Genomic DNA, 14,261 nt, shown 5'->3' with positions numbered 1-14,261 from the left:
TACTGTTGCTCTGGGCCTCACCTCTGTGGATCAGGACCAGCAAGTCAGTATTTTCTGATTCACAAAAAGTAAACCGCCTTTTTATATAGTTCTGGACCATTAAATGGACATTGTTTTTCTATGAAATTATGCTAGTAATGGAAAATATCACTCAGTTTTAGTAGGCAGAGCCCTAAAGTGGATCAGGTTAAAATCAAACAAAAATCAAAATAAAAACTTTAAATGGCAATATGAAATGAAAATGGAAAATTCTGGGATAGAGTCAGCAGATTAGGCAGCACCCATGGATAAAGGGATAACTAGTGTTACAAATCCAGGACCTTCATCACTCTTCTTTTACACAGAACTCTGTAAGCACCAAGTGAGCCAGGTGGAACCCTACGGCATACATATTTTGTGTTCAAGTTGGCAACGTGTATGTTGAAATGTTTAGGTTTGATTTGGTTTGAGACAGACTCTGCTATGTCAGCCAGGCTCAGTACTTTATCTATGGTTACTTTCTGTGAATGACCAGATTTGTCGCTATCATTCCAAACAGATTAATAGCATGATTGATGGTCAGGTTAGATATAGAAATGATCCCAGTTCTCGGGTCAAAGTTAATTTTGGGTTAGCTGTATTTGGGTCCAGTTTTAATTTTATTCTGGGTCCAGTTTTAACTTTATTCTTCTAAATTGGAGTCTGACTTAAAAATTTGATACAAGAAGTAGCACCTCTGACAATGTAGCATTTCCTCTGTACTGCAGTGGAGTACCTGACTTTGTAATGTGCTTAAGAATGAGGATAGAACCCACAAGCACCCAACCAAGTGGTATATTTCTATAAGACCATAAGATATAGGAGCAGAATTAGGCCATTTGGTCCATCAAGTCTGCTCCTCCATGGCTGATCTAATTTCCCTCTCAGCCCCAATCTCTTGCCTTCTCTGCATATCCCTTCATGCCATGACTAATCAAGAATCTATCAACCTCTGCCTTCAATATACCCAATGACTTGGTCTCCATAGGTGTCATACCATGACCATGTTAATTTTTGTGATCAGAAGGTTACCTGTTTAAGTAAGTGCATAGTGTAGATTTAGCATTTTTAGAGCAGTATTATAGTGTCATGAGACCATGTGCTGAATGGCTCTTTGGACCTGGATCAAATGCTATTACTTTATCTGTAGTTGGTGGGAATTAGTTTCAACTGATCTTATCTTGTAAGTCAATTTATCAGAAGGGAATGCATGCTGCAAATCTACACAAATGACCAGTACTACGCACAAAATGCTGAGTTCCTCCAGCATTTTGCATGTGTTGCTTGGATTTCCAGCATCTGCAGATATTCTCTTGTAAATGACTAGTGCTTATGCCTTGGTGGTTGATCAGTTTATAGTGACCTTTTAGTTATTTTTCTCTCTTTTTCCCAAGAGCATTCTACTTGTGGAACACAAAATAAGGCATAAAGCTTAAAATCAAACTACAGTTAAAACGAAGAACAGTGATCAGCTTGCATTGAGATGACAGCTAATTTTGTCATCTTTATCTGCCTATCAGAATAGTTAAACTGTAACCATTCCAAAGAAATATTTAACTATGAGGTATAGACTTACTCCCATAGCTTTTTATATTATAAGCTGGATATACATATCTGATAAGATCAGTTCCATAAACCAGGTTCAGTGGCAGCAACAGCAGAAGTGCACTAATTTCTTTTGAAACCATGTTGCACCTGTAATGTAAAGAAAAAAGCAATATTGAGAAGTGTTAAAGGAAAGCATGATTCAAGGATATTGGATTAACAAATTAGTTGAATGGAATGTATTTCTCTCCAGTTTTTATGCAAGCAAAAATGACTCTGATAAACAGTTGCCTTTTTCAAAATTTGCCTAGTATTTCAGTCACATCAATGGAAAGAGGAAAAGTTCAAGAGATTTAGTGATCTAAATCTTTTGATTTGAAAGCCCTTACAAATTGTTTTATTTTGTGTCTCTTATGTGGTGCCCTTCGAAATAATTAATAGTATTTATAATCATATCTGAAAGGTGTTATGTGCCAGGTATGATTTTACAACCTAAGTGTCCCAGAACATTTCTATCTAAGCAAAACGTTGGCAGTCAATAGTTTGGCTGCAGGATTTTGACACATGATCATATTGAGAGTGTTTAAAGGACACACAATGTAATGCTGATGAAGTTAGTGAACTAAATCCCAGATTTCCATATTCTTCTGCATGTTAACAAAACTCTGAACAAAATTCTAAACAAACATACCAGTGTTTGTGGTCTTCGTGGACTTGCTTCTGTAAAAGTTTCCCAAAAGATTGACCTGGATGAAGAGTAACTTAAGTATACTTTAAAAAGATGAATCCTGTTGTATTTATATAGAGGTGGTTCTACAGCTAATTTCATGGCTCCTCCTGTTAAAATGGAAGCATTAATTAGGAAGTCTGTACTTTTTTTTAAAATATCAAAATGTTGCATCAAGTTAGGGAGTTCCTTGTGGTCAGTGTTGCTTTGCATTCTGTAGGTGTAGTCTTTGGCAATAGCAAATTATTTAATAATCATGCATTTCCATCCTTCTAAAGTCTTGACAACATTAAAGGAAATTGTATTTTTTGATAATTGTGTCTGTTGATTTTTAATATGAACATAAGACCTGAAGACATAGCAGCAGAATTAGGTCATTCAGCCCATGGTCATACTACACTGCAAAGTCTCCTCCAGGAAGCCTACCCTGAAGAAGTTAAAATTTTCCATTCAACGGGAGTTCAGTAAAACCCTCTCTCGCTGCTCCTCTTCTGTGATCCCTGTGGCCTTTCGACTCTTCTACCACATGCACCAATCAACTTCCTAACTCTTTGCTTCATCCCTCTCCCTCCAAATTTTATCTGTCACCTTGTGTTTTTCTCTCCCCTTCCCCCACCTTTTAAATCTACTCCTCAGCTCTTTTTCTCCAGTCCTGCTGAAAGGTCTTGGCCCAAAACGTCACCTATACTTTTTCATTGATGCTGCCTGGCCTGCTGAGTTCCTTCAGCATTTTGTGTGTGTTGCTTCGATTTTCAGCCTATGCAGATTTTCCCTTGTTTGAGGTCATTAAGTTCATTGGGTCTGATTCACCATTTGATCATGGCTGATTTAGTTTCCCTCAAACCCTTTCTCCTGCCTTCTCACTGTAATCTTTGACCCCCTTACTAATCAAGAAACTCCTAAGGTTCTTGACAAAGAACCCATTAACTACCCCTTTAAATATACCCAGTGACTTGGCCTCCACAGTTATCTATTACAGTGAATTTCAGAGATTTATCACCATCTGCCCAAAAAAATTCCTCCTCATCTCTATTTTAAAGGGACCTCCCTCTATTCCGAGGCCGTGCCCTCTGGTCCTAGACTCTCCTGCTATAGAAAACATCCTTTCCATGTCCACTCTATCTAAGACTTTCATTAGTGAGTAGCTTTCAATCTGATCCACCCCTGTCCCCCTCCATTCTTGAATACAGGCCCAGAGCCATCAAACACGCCTCATATGTTAACCTTTTCATTCCTGGATTCATTCTCATCATCCTCCTCTGGGCCCTCTCGAATGCCAGCACACCCTTTCTTAGATAAGGGGTCCAGTAGTGACATCAAACCTTAGGTCGTCTTAGTTGTTAACGTAAATACTGCACTTCACTGTTTGCTTCGGTGTACATGTGATAAATAAATCATTCTGAATCTGAATCTGTATCTCATCTTCTCTCTAGTGTGCTTGCACCACTGACTGGTAATGATTTTTGAAAATCTGTATCTTGGGGATATCAGAATTTAGTTCTAGAATGAAAAGTAATTATTGATTCTACATGGATGAAGGAACAACAACAGCATTTTAAGGTAGTAAGAGTTGGAGTTAGAGTCATCATGCTGTACTCTGTGACCTATAATGGTGAAATCACCCATAAATAGAGTGGAATAAGTTACTTGTGCCATGTTAATTTACAGAAATATTTAAATTCTGTTCAAAGTTCAAAGTTTAATCTAAATTCTGAATGATTGCAAAGTCTCAGGTATAGACATTAGTTTAATTCTAAAATGGATGGAGTTTGGTGATTACTTTGGATTCATATTAAAGAGTCCATTTTTGAAATTTTGAAATTCTTATAATATTACAAATCATGTGATGAAATGCATAATAGCAATGGGTCTCCTTTATTGGAGAAAACATGGCATGGTGAGATGTTATGAATTCATATTTCTCTGTAGCTTGGTTAATATACTGAATGTCTTTTTGGAATCTAATTACAGAGATAAATATACTTGATGCATTTCTGAACTGAATCTCCAGGTTCTGTGGGATATACTGAGTACCCATTCTAGAGCATGGCGATATGCATTTAGAATTTAAATTTATGTAGTTGCTCCTTTCCCAATTTTGTTTTTTGTATTTTGTCCCACAGGCTATATTATGAAACAAAACACATCCTATTCGTGAGTATCTGGTTAAATTCTGTGCTGGGATGTGTTACTATATACATACCATTGCAGCTTGTTTTTACCTCCTGAACAAATTAAAGACAAGTACATAAAAATGTTGAAAACCAAATGACAGATGAACTGGTACTATTTTACACAAAGTACAGTCTTCATAAAGACTATGCTTCATCCTATTTAGAGCTTAATTTCTCAAGTCTCATGTTCTAGTTTGTGATTTAAAGTTGCAAATTAATGCAAAAACAAATCCAGTTTAATTTAGTGCTCTTAAAAAAATCTGCACCCTAATTACCATTTAAATTATGTTCTTCTTGTCCCATAATTTAAAATTACATACATAAACTGAAGGTCATAAATGAGAGAGACTTTAAAACACTTTTTATAATGCTGTTTACATTATAAATACATGCTGGTACTTATGTATTTATGACCGTTTTATTCCATATCCGTCCTTTAACCTATTACTTTATTTTTGTATAATTCTTTATTCTTTATAATTGCTGAATGTTTTTTTCTGTTGCATGCCCTGGCCTATACACCACAGCAAATTTCTAATACATGCCCTTGTGTTGTGTGAAGTAAAGTAAATTTATTATCAGAGTAAATACATACATAGCTTCATGTACAACCCTAAGATTTATTTTCTTGTGGATATACTCAGCAAACTTATAGAATAGTAACTATAACAGCATCAATGAAAGATCAAGTAGAGTGCAGAAGACAACAAACTGTGCAAATGCAAATATAAATAAATAACAGTAAATAACGAGATCATGAGATAATGAGATAAAGAGTCCTTAAAGTGAGATCGCTGTTGTGGTAACTTCGCAATGATGGGGGAAGTGAGAGTAGTTATTCCCTTTATTCAGGAGCCTGATAGTTGAGGGGTAGAAACTATTCTTGAACTTGGTGGTGCAGGTCCTGAGGCAATTGTACCTTCTACCTGACAAAAGCAGTGAGAAGGGAGCATGACCTGGGTGGTGGGGATCTCTGATGATGGATGATGCTTTCACATGACAAATGTGCTCAATGGTTGGGAGGGCTTTACCTGTGATGTACTGGCCCAAATCCACTACCTTTTGTAGAATTTTCTATTCAAAGGCATTGGTATTTCCTTACCAGGTTATGATGCAGCCAGTCAATATATTCGCCACTATGCATCTATAGAAATTTCTCAATGTTTTAGATGTCATGCCGAATCTCCACAGACTCCTGAGGAATAGGGGTGCTGCCATGCTTTCTTCCAGGACAGGTCCTCTGAAATAGTAACACAGAGGAATTTCAAGTTGCTGACCCTCTCTAGCTTTGATCTACCGATGAGGACTAGCTCATGGACTTCTGATTTCCCTCTCCTGAAGTCTATAATCAGCTCCTTGGTCTTGCTGGATTGAGTGAGAGGTTTTGTTATCATACCACTCAGTGAAGTTTTCATTCTCCCTCCTGTATGCTGATTCATCACTACTTTTGATTCAACCCGCAATAGTGGTGTCATCTGCAAACTTAAATATGACATTGGAGCTGTGCTTAGCCTCACAGTGTAAAGTGAATAGAGTAGAGGGCTAAGCACACAACCCTATGGTGCACCTGTGCTGATGAAGATTGCGGAAGAGATGTTGTTACCAATCCAAACTGACTCGGGTCTACAAGTGAGAAAATCCAGGATCCAAGTGCACAAGGAAGTATTGAGACCAAGGTCTTGGAGCTTATTGATTAGTTTTGAGGGGATGATAATATTGAATGCTGAGCTACAAAGAGCATCCAGATATATGCATCTTTGTGTGAAGAACCAATGAGATATATCAGTAATATCTGAGTAATATAGTGAATATATTGTTTGATTAAGCATTCTTTGCCATTTAAATGATTCATTATGGGTTATATATTAAACTATGTGAACAGCATATGTCATCATGCCACCACATCATAGACAAATGCCTTGCTAAAAGTAAAGCAAGATGAACGGATAGGAGTTATCCTGCCTCTGTGTTTTTCTTTCAATTAGTTTAATGTTTTAGAGTTACAAGAGATAATTATATATGAAGCATAAAGTTGATCCTTAAAATACATTAGGATGGTGATACTTAGGTACAGTATTTAGGAAAAAATTGTGTTTATTAATAATAATATAGTTTTTTCAAGAAATAATTGGAACTAAATATTACGGCCTAACTTGGAACAGAATCTTAAAGAAAAGTTCCCATGAGAATCCTGGGTTGTCAGCAAACTACTTCTCCATTGTTGAAGTCTCGCAGCAGACCATAGTTATTGGAACTCTGGCAGAAAATTTGTCTTTGTGGGAGTCCCAAAATATATTTGCACTTGTGTTGAGGTATGCTGATAGTATTGTGCTGAATTGCTGCTGTACCCCAGCGTAATGCAGACCTAAGATTCAACATTGTTTAATGTCATTTCCAGTACACAAATGTAAAGGAAAACAATATAGTTGTTATTCCAGATCTGAACCAGCACGTAAAAGCAATAAGATTAAAAAAAACCCACAAAAATAAAAAAAACAATAAATATAAGTATATAAGGTACTTTATATACATAGATTAATTGTACATCCATAAAGTGAAGCTAGGTACAAGACTGCCTGTACATATAGTGACTGTGTCAGGAAATGATATAGTAGTGGTTGTTGGGCTGTGTAGAGGGATGGGTTGGTAGTTGGAGGTATTGATCAGCTTTACTGCTTGGGGAAAGTAACTGTTTTTGAGTCTGGTGGTCCTGGTGTGGATGCTACGTAGCCTTCTCCCTGATGAGAGTGGGACGAACAGTCCATGAGCAGGATGGGTGGAATCCTTCATGGTGTTGGGATTTTCCAGAGCTTTTCTGTGTATGTATGTCCTTGAATGTGGGTTGGCTAGTGCTGGTGATGCATTGGGCAGTTCTGACTACCCATTGTAGAGATTTCCTGTCTACTGCAGTACAGCTTCCATACCTTGCAATGATGCTGCATGTTAGGATGCTCTCTATTGTGCATCTGTAGAAGGATGGGAGTATTGATATGCATAGTCCAGCTCTCTTTAGCCTCCTCAGAAAGTGGACGTATTGGTGAACTCACTTGATTGTGGCTGTCTTATCATTGTTGGTGATGAGCCTTGCCACTGCTGTGTCATTGGTGAATTTGACAATGTGATTACTTGGGTGTGAGCAGTGCACAGCAATGGGCTCAGCTTACAGCCCTGGAAGGGCACCCATGTTGAGGAGTTGTTGTGCATCCTGATTATCTGAGGTCTGTTGGTTAGGAAGTCTGAGACATATTAGGACATCTAACTCTCTACACTTATAATAATATGAACATCACTGCATTGCCGATCGACAGATGACGCATTAGCCACAGCTCTAAACACTGTCCTTGCACATCTAGAGAAGAGGGATGCTTATGTGAGAATACTGTTCCTGGACTACAGTTCATCTTTCAACACCATAATTCCCTCCAGGCTCGACAAGAAGCTGAGAGACCTCAGCCTTCACCCTGCCTTGCGTAGCTGGAGCCTGGACTTCTTGTCAGATCGCCGGCAGGTGGTAAGAGTGGGCTCTCTCACCTCTGTCCCTCTGACCCTCAACACAGGTGCCCCTCAGGGCTGTGTACTAAGCCCCCTCCTCTACTGTCTGTATACGCATGACTGTGTCGCCACCCACAGCTCCAGTCTACTAATTAAATTTGCTGATGACTCTACACTGATTGGCCTAATCTCAAATAATAATGAGGCAGCCTACAGAGAAGAAGTCATCACCCTAACACAGTGGTGTCAAGAAAACAACCTCTCCCTCAATGTCGCAAAAACGAAGGAGCTGGTTGTGGACTACACAAGGAATGGAGAAAGGATAGCCGGAATTGACATCAATGGATCTAGGATTGAGAAGGTGAACAGCTTTAAGTTCCTTGGCATAAAGATCACCAAGGATCTCACATAGTCTGAACATACTGGCTGTGTGGTGAAAAAGACACAACAGTGCCTCTTTTACCTCAGATAGTTGAAGAAGTTTGGTGTGGGCCTCCAAATCTCAAGAACTTTCCGTAGGAGCACAACTGAGAGCATCCTGACTGACTGCATCACTGCCTGGTATGGGAACTGTACTTCCCTCAATCGCAGGACTCTGCAGAGAGTGGTGTGGACAGCCCAGTGCATCTGTAGATGTGAACTTCCCACTGTTCAGGACATTTACATTGACAGGTGTTTAAAAAGAGCCCAAAGGATAATTGGGTACCAGAGTCACCCCCAACCACAAACTGTTTCAGCTGCTACCATCCGGGAAACAGTAGCGCAGCTTAAAAGCCGGGACCAGCAGGCTCCAGGACAGCTTCTTCCACCAGGCCATCAGACTGTTGAATTCATGCTGACACAACTCTATTTCTAAGTTATGATGACTGTCCTGTTGTACATACTATTTATTATAAATTACTATAAATTGCACATTGCACATTTAGATGGAGACGTAAGGTAAAGGTTTTTACTCATGTACTGTATATGAAGGATGTAAGTAATAATGTCAATTCAATTTAATTCAGTTCAATTGTTCTGCATTTGAACTACTGTAATATAAGGTAGATACTGGTAGATGGCTTCCAGTTTTAAAATATTAGGCAATCTAATTGTATGAATTAAAGCATTAAGAAGCTATTATTGCATTTAGTCACGGTTGTGAAGAGAGGTCTCAGCCCTCGGCTCTTTATTCCTCTCCACAGATCCTGTTTGCCCTGTTGAGTTCTTCCAGCACTCTGGATTTCCAGCATCTGCAGAATCTCTTGTGTTTGTAGTTTTCAAGCTAAAATCTCTCTAATAGCACTCAAAATTTTAATCACTAGCTGTTCCGATTTACTAGTTCTAATTGGGTGCACCATCTTTCATTCCTGCTAGGGCACCAGTTGAGCTATCTAGTATGTGGGATTGTGAGGGGTTTTTGTTTTCTTTAAAACACATGGAGTAATCTTTGGTGCAGGAACGGAATTTGAATAAGCAATGAAATCACATCAAGAATGTAGAATTACGCTTACATCATCAGTTCAAGCAAAAATTAGTGGACCTTATTTAGTTGTGCTAATGTTATTATTTAGTCACCTTTAAATATGTAGTACAACTGTAAGTTGTCCCATATCTTATAATTCTAAAAATAAATTAGAAATCACTTAAAATATGTATAAAGGCATCCATTAGTCTTGCAAGACCATGGATCTGCGCCTGAAAAGTCTTCACTCTTCAGGGCGCAGGCCTGGGCAAGGTTGTATGGAAGACCGGCAGTTGCCCATGCTGCAAGTCTCCCCTCTCCACGACACCGATGTTGTCCAAGGGAAGGGCGAGGGCCAATACAGCTTGGCACTGGTGTCGTCGCAGAGCACTGTGTGGTTAAGTGCCTTGCTCAAGGAACAACACGCTACCTTGGCTGGGGCTCGAACTCACAACCTTCAGGTTGCTACTCAAATGCCTTAACCACTTGGCCACGTGCCCACACTAAATATATAATGAATGTTGAAATGCATAACTGTATGCCCTAAATAATCAGCTATCTAACGGTAGCGAAAAGTTCAGGTTTGCTAGACACCGAACAGAAAGAAGAAGAGAACAAGGTAGTGTGCATGGGTTTGTGGACCATTCAGAAATCAGAAATCTGATGGTGGATGACAAGAAGCTGTTCTTAAATAATAGAGTGTGGATCTTCAGGCTGCCTTACCTCCTTCCATGGATGGACATGTCCTGGACAGTGAAAGTCGTTAGTAATGGATGCTGCTTCCTTGAGATGCCACTTCTATGGGAGGGGGAAATTGTGCCTCTGATGAAGCCACAACCCTCTAGAGTCCTGTCCGTTGAAGCTTTCTTACCACGTTGTGATGCAACCATTGAAAATGCTCTAGACCTGTACATTTATAGAAATTTGCAGTGCGTCTGGATTGCCATGTATCTTCTCAAAAATCTGTATTGTACAGTTCCAACAATGCATTGTAGGAATATGAGTTGTAATATGATTGGAATGTTAAATCCTTAATGACATTGCATTAGCTGTACAGTGGGTTTTCCTTAGTAACTACAGCTGTCAATTAATACTAGTGTAAATTAATGCATTAATTGTATGTGTTAATGGAGAAATGGCATTGCAGTTTCCAAAAGAAGGGTTTATCAATATCTGCCTTTTTGAGGCATCACCTTTTGAAGGTATCCTCAATGATGGGAAGACTAGTCCCCATGATGGAGCTGGTTGAGTTTGCAACTCTTTTCAGCTTTTTCTAATCCTGTGCAGTGGCTCCTCCATACCAGATAGTGTTGCAACCAGTTAGAATGCTCCCCACAGTACGCCTATAGAAACTTGTTAGTCGTTGATGACATACCAAACATCCTCACTATGTTGGGCCTGGGATAGATCTTCAGAGATGTTGACATCCAGGAACCTGAAACTCCTCATCCTTTCCACTGCTGATCCCTTAATGAGGACTGATGTGTGTTCCCTCGACTTCCCTTTCCTGAAGTCCACAATCAATTCTTTAGTCTTATAAACAGCAACCTGACCTAGTTGATTCAAATCTGAGTGGAGAGTCAGTGAAATTGCATCTGCTGTAGACCTGTTGCAGTGAGTCCAGATCCTTGCTCAGCAGTGAGTTGGTTCTGGCCATGACCATCCTCTCAAAGGCTTCATCACAGTGACGTGAGTGCAACTGGGAGATAATTGTTGGAGAAGCTAACTTCACCACATCCCTGGAACCCCAGCTTGTTATGGTCATTGAACCATTAATAAGAAGGTAAAGCAATTGACATATGCACACACACTTAGCTGTAGTTATTCAATTTGTCAGAACACTGATCACAACTCAATTCAAATGAAGCTTGTCTTTATGGGACTTCACCAATACCACTACTGTGTCCTTAAATCAAAAGCACTTTCTACCATACCATTCTTTGAATCATTTAATTGATTCCTCTAATTTGTTTTATTTTGTGTTAATTTGAATACAGTTCAGTTAGTAATCCAAATCATATAGCATTTGTAGCTTTGGTAATTTACACCTTTATTCCTCGCGCAATGGGCGAATTTTCTCGTTAGTATGTTATTAGCTCCTATGAGGACAAATTATCTATAGTAATTAGTTAGGTGTCAATTAAAATAAAAGTTAAAATATCAATTCCTTCCTGTCCCAAGGAAATGTGCTAATGCTGGCATCATTTCTCCTACTAATTGCCAATCCTGCATTGACAGTTCAGGATTTCTTTTCAATCCCCTATACTGAATTGATTTCTCTACTATGGTGGCGTATTTTAATTGTCTATTCCTGTAATAGTCTTGTTCACATTTTCAGTGGCAGCCAGTACTCTTGTATCCTGGGACATAAAGCATAACTATGTAACAAATTTGCCTTTGAGGACTTGCATTTCTCACACATTGGGGACGCCTCTGGGAATATTTTATGAATCCTTACTTTTGAGTAATGTAGTCTCTGTAGGATTTTATATTGTATTAAACAATGCCTGGCATTGATGGAACAGGAGTTAACATACTCCAAAGCCTCATTCCATATAACCTCCTCTATCTCTGTACCCAATTCCTTTTCCCACTCTTTTTTAATATTATCCAATGTTATATGACACTTGTTTTGTATGGCATCATACAGATAGGCGATGATGTGTTCTGTCCCTAAACATGATCTTAAATGATTATCTAATTTATCAGGTTCTGCCGTCTCAAAACCAGAAAGATGTGATCTTATATAGTGTCTTAGTTGGAGATACCTGTAAAAATGACTCTTTTGCAATCCGAATTTGTCCTGGAGCTGCCAAAATGATGCAAAAATCCCTTGTATGTATAAGTCTCCAACTCTGCGTATCCCTAATTCTTGCCATGCATCAAAGGCCCCATCTATACATGAGGGGCTAAAGAGGGGTTCGCTGATATAGGTACAAGAAAAGATAATGTTCTGAGTTTCAAATGGTTCCCCATTTGTCTCCACATCTGTATGGTGCTATGGATAATGGGATTGCCTCTATAACAGGCTTTATTTAACTGAATAGGGGACATAATGATTGCCCGTATGGAATATGGTAGGCAATCCTCACGCTCCATCTCCAGCCATCCAGGAAGTACAACAGTATCATCTATCCAGTATGCTATATGGCTAATGTTAGCAGCCCAGTAATAAAAAATAAAGTTGGGTGGTGCCAGCCTCCCACTGGTCTTATTTTTGCAGAGATGTTCTTTCCTAATTCGATGGGCTTTATAATTCCATATAAAAGGTAGAATTAGCGAATCTAATCCTTTAAAAAAGGTTTTGGTAAGATAGAGGGACAGGTTCTGAAATAGATAGGGCAGTTGGGGAAGAAAGATCATCTTGACTGCATTTGCTCTATCCACTAAAGAAATTAGGAGTGTCTTCCAAAGTTCTATTTTCTTTTTAATCTTTTCAATTAGAGGGATAAAATTTGCTTCAAACAGAGAACTATACTTTTTGGTTATTACAATTCCAAGGTAAGTAAACTTCTCAAGGGTTATTTTGAATAGAAGTTGTTTAAGCCCCTCCTGTTCTTCTACTCGGACTGGGAATAAATCACTTTTCCCCCAATAAATCTTAAACCCAGAGAAAGTGCCAAATAAATTGACTATTTCCAGCAAAACTGGAATAGTAATATATGATTTCGTTACAAACAACAAAACATCGCCCACATAAAGGGAAATTTTGATGATAGTATATTCTGTATTGTACTCATAAATTTCTGGGTGAGGACATATAGTCTCCACCAGTGGTTCCAGGGCCAATGCAAACGATAAGGGACTTAATGCACAGCCCTGTCTTGTGCCCCTGTGCAACCTGAATGCTTCTGAGAGGGTCTGATTAGTTAGTATTTTAGCACTAGGTTTACTATACAGTAGCTTAATCCAAGTTATAAATTTGCCTCCCATTCCAAATGTTTTCAAAACCTTGTAGAGGTATTGCCATTCCACTTGGTCGAATGCTTTCTCAGCATCTAAACTTAATATTATAAGGTCTTCCTTAGGATTTCTTGGGGAATATGTACATTATATTAAGAAGGCGCCTGATGTTATGGAAAAAATTACTTTTAGGGATAAACCCTGTATGATCAGTATGAGCGTACCAATTTATTTATCTGCTGACTGAGTCTCCTAGCCAGCTTTTTAGCAAAAATTTTCTGATCTGAATTTAGCAGTGAAATCGGCCTATAAGATCCTACCTCCTCTCGGTCTTTGTCTTCTTCAGAATAAGCGTGATAATGGCCTCGTTCAGGGTTTAGTGTAACCTGCCAGTTTCAAACTGCCATTTTTGAGGGATCTTATTGTCCTTACTATTTTGTCATTTGTATTCTCTGTTTCCAAAGCCTGACACTCTGTCAGATTGAGTGAAGGTAGCCTACAAGTATCCAGAAATATGTGCACGCTCCCTGTCGGTACATTAGATTGAGATGCATATAATTTTTCATAATACTGACGGAATCTTTGATTAATGTTTTTGTGTCTTATCAGCGGAGCACCTGAGTCTGATTTAATTTTATGAATGGACCGGTCACTTTACAATTTGTGCAGCTGTCTTGCCAGCAATTTGTGTGGACTATCGCGAAATTCAGAGAAATTTGGTTTTGTAAACCTAAGGCTCTGAACTTCCTTTCTGAGAGTATTTGGTTAAGTTTGTATTTTAATGCTGAAATTCTGTTGTATTTTTCTGCAGCTTTCTCTCTATTTGTGAGCCAACCTCCTCTTCCCCAGTGTCTTCAGTTCGGTTCCCACCCCCTAACGATTCTAGTTTAAACTCTTCCTAGTAGCCTTAGCAAACCTCCCCACCAGGATATTGGTGCCCCTGGGATTCAAGTGCAAC

At 38.9% G+C, this 14,261-nt stretch overlaps 2 protein-coding genes across 4 annotated transcripts in view; one reads left to right on the top strand and one right to left on the bottom strand.

Annotated features, from left to right (window-relative positions):
- LOC134338043 (collagen alpha-1(X) chain-like) overlaps nt 1–3,935 on the bottom strand; it is a 54,213-nt gene extending 50,278 nt beyond the window's left edge. For 2 of the 3 annotated variants that reach the window (XM_063033567.1, XM_063033581.1), the window contains exon 1: nt 1,595–3,935. In XM_063033567.1, the coding sequence (XP_062889637.1) occupies nt 1,595–1,706 (112 nt within the window). In that variant the 5' untranslated portion in view covers nt 1,707–3,935. The remainder of the gene's footprint in view (nt 1–1,594) is intronic. The other variant, XM_063033576.1, reaches the window with a different exon arrangement.
- nt5dc1 (5'-nucleotidase domain containing 1) overlaps nt 1–14,261 on the top strand; it is a 665,771-nt gene that overhangs the window by 154,618 nt on the left and 496,892 nt on the right. The window lies entirely within an intron of this gene.

This window comes from Mobula hypostoma, chromosome 2 (genome assembly GCF_963921235.1).
Source record: "Mobula hypostoma chromosome 2, sMobHyp1.1, whole genome shotgun sequence".
In the NCBI taxonomy this organism is placed as follows: Eukaryota; Metazoa; Chordata; class Chondrichthyes; order Myliobatiformes; family Myliobatidae; genus Mobula; species Mobula hypostoma.
The sequence above is the reverse complement of the archived record's forward strand: the minus strand, read 5'-3'. Positions and strand labels throughout refer to the sequence as shown.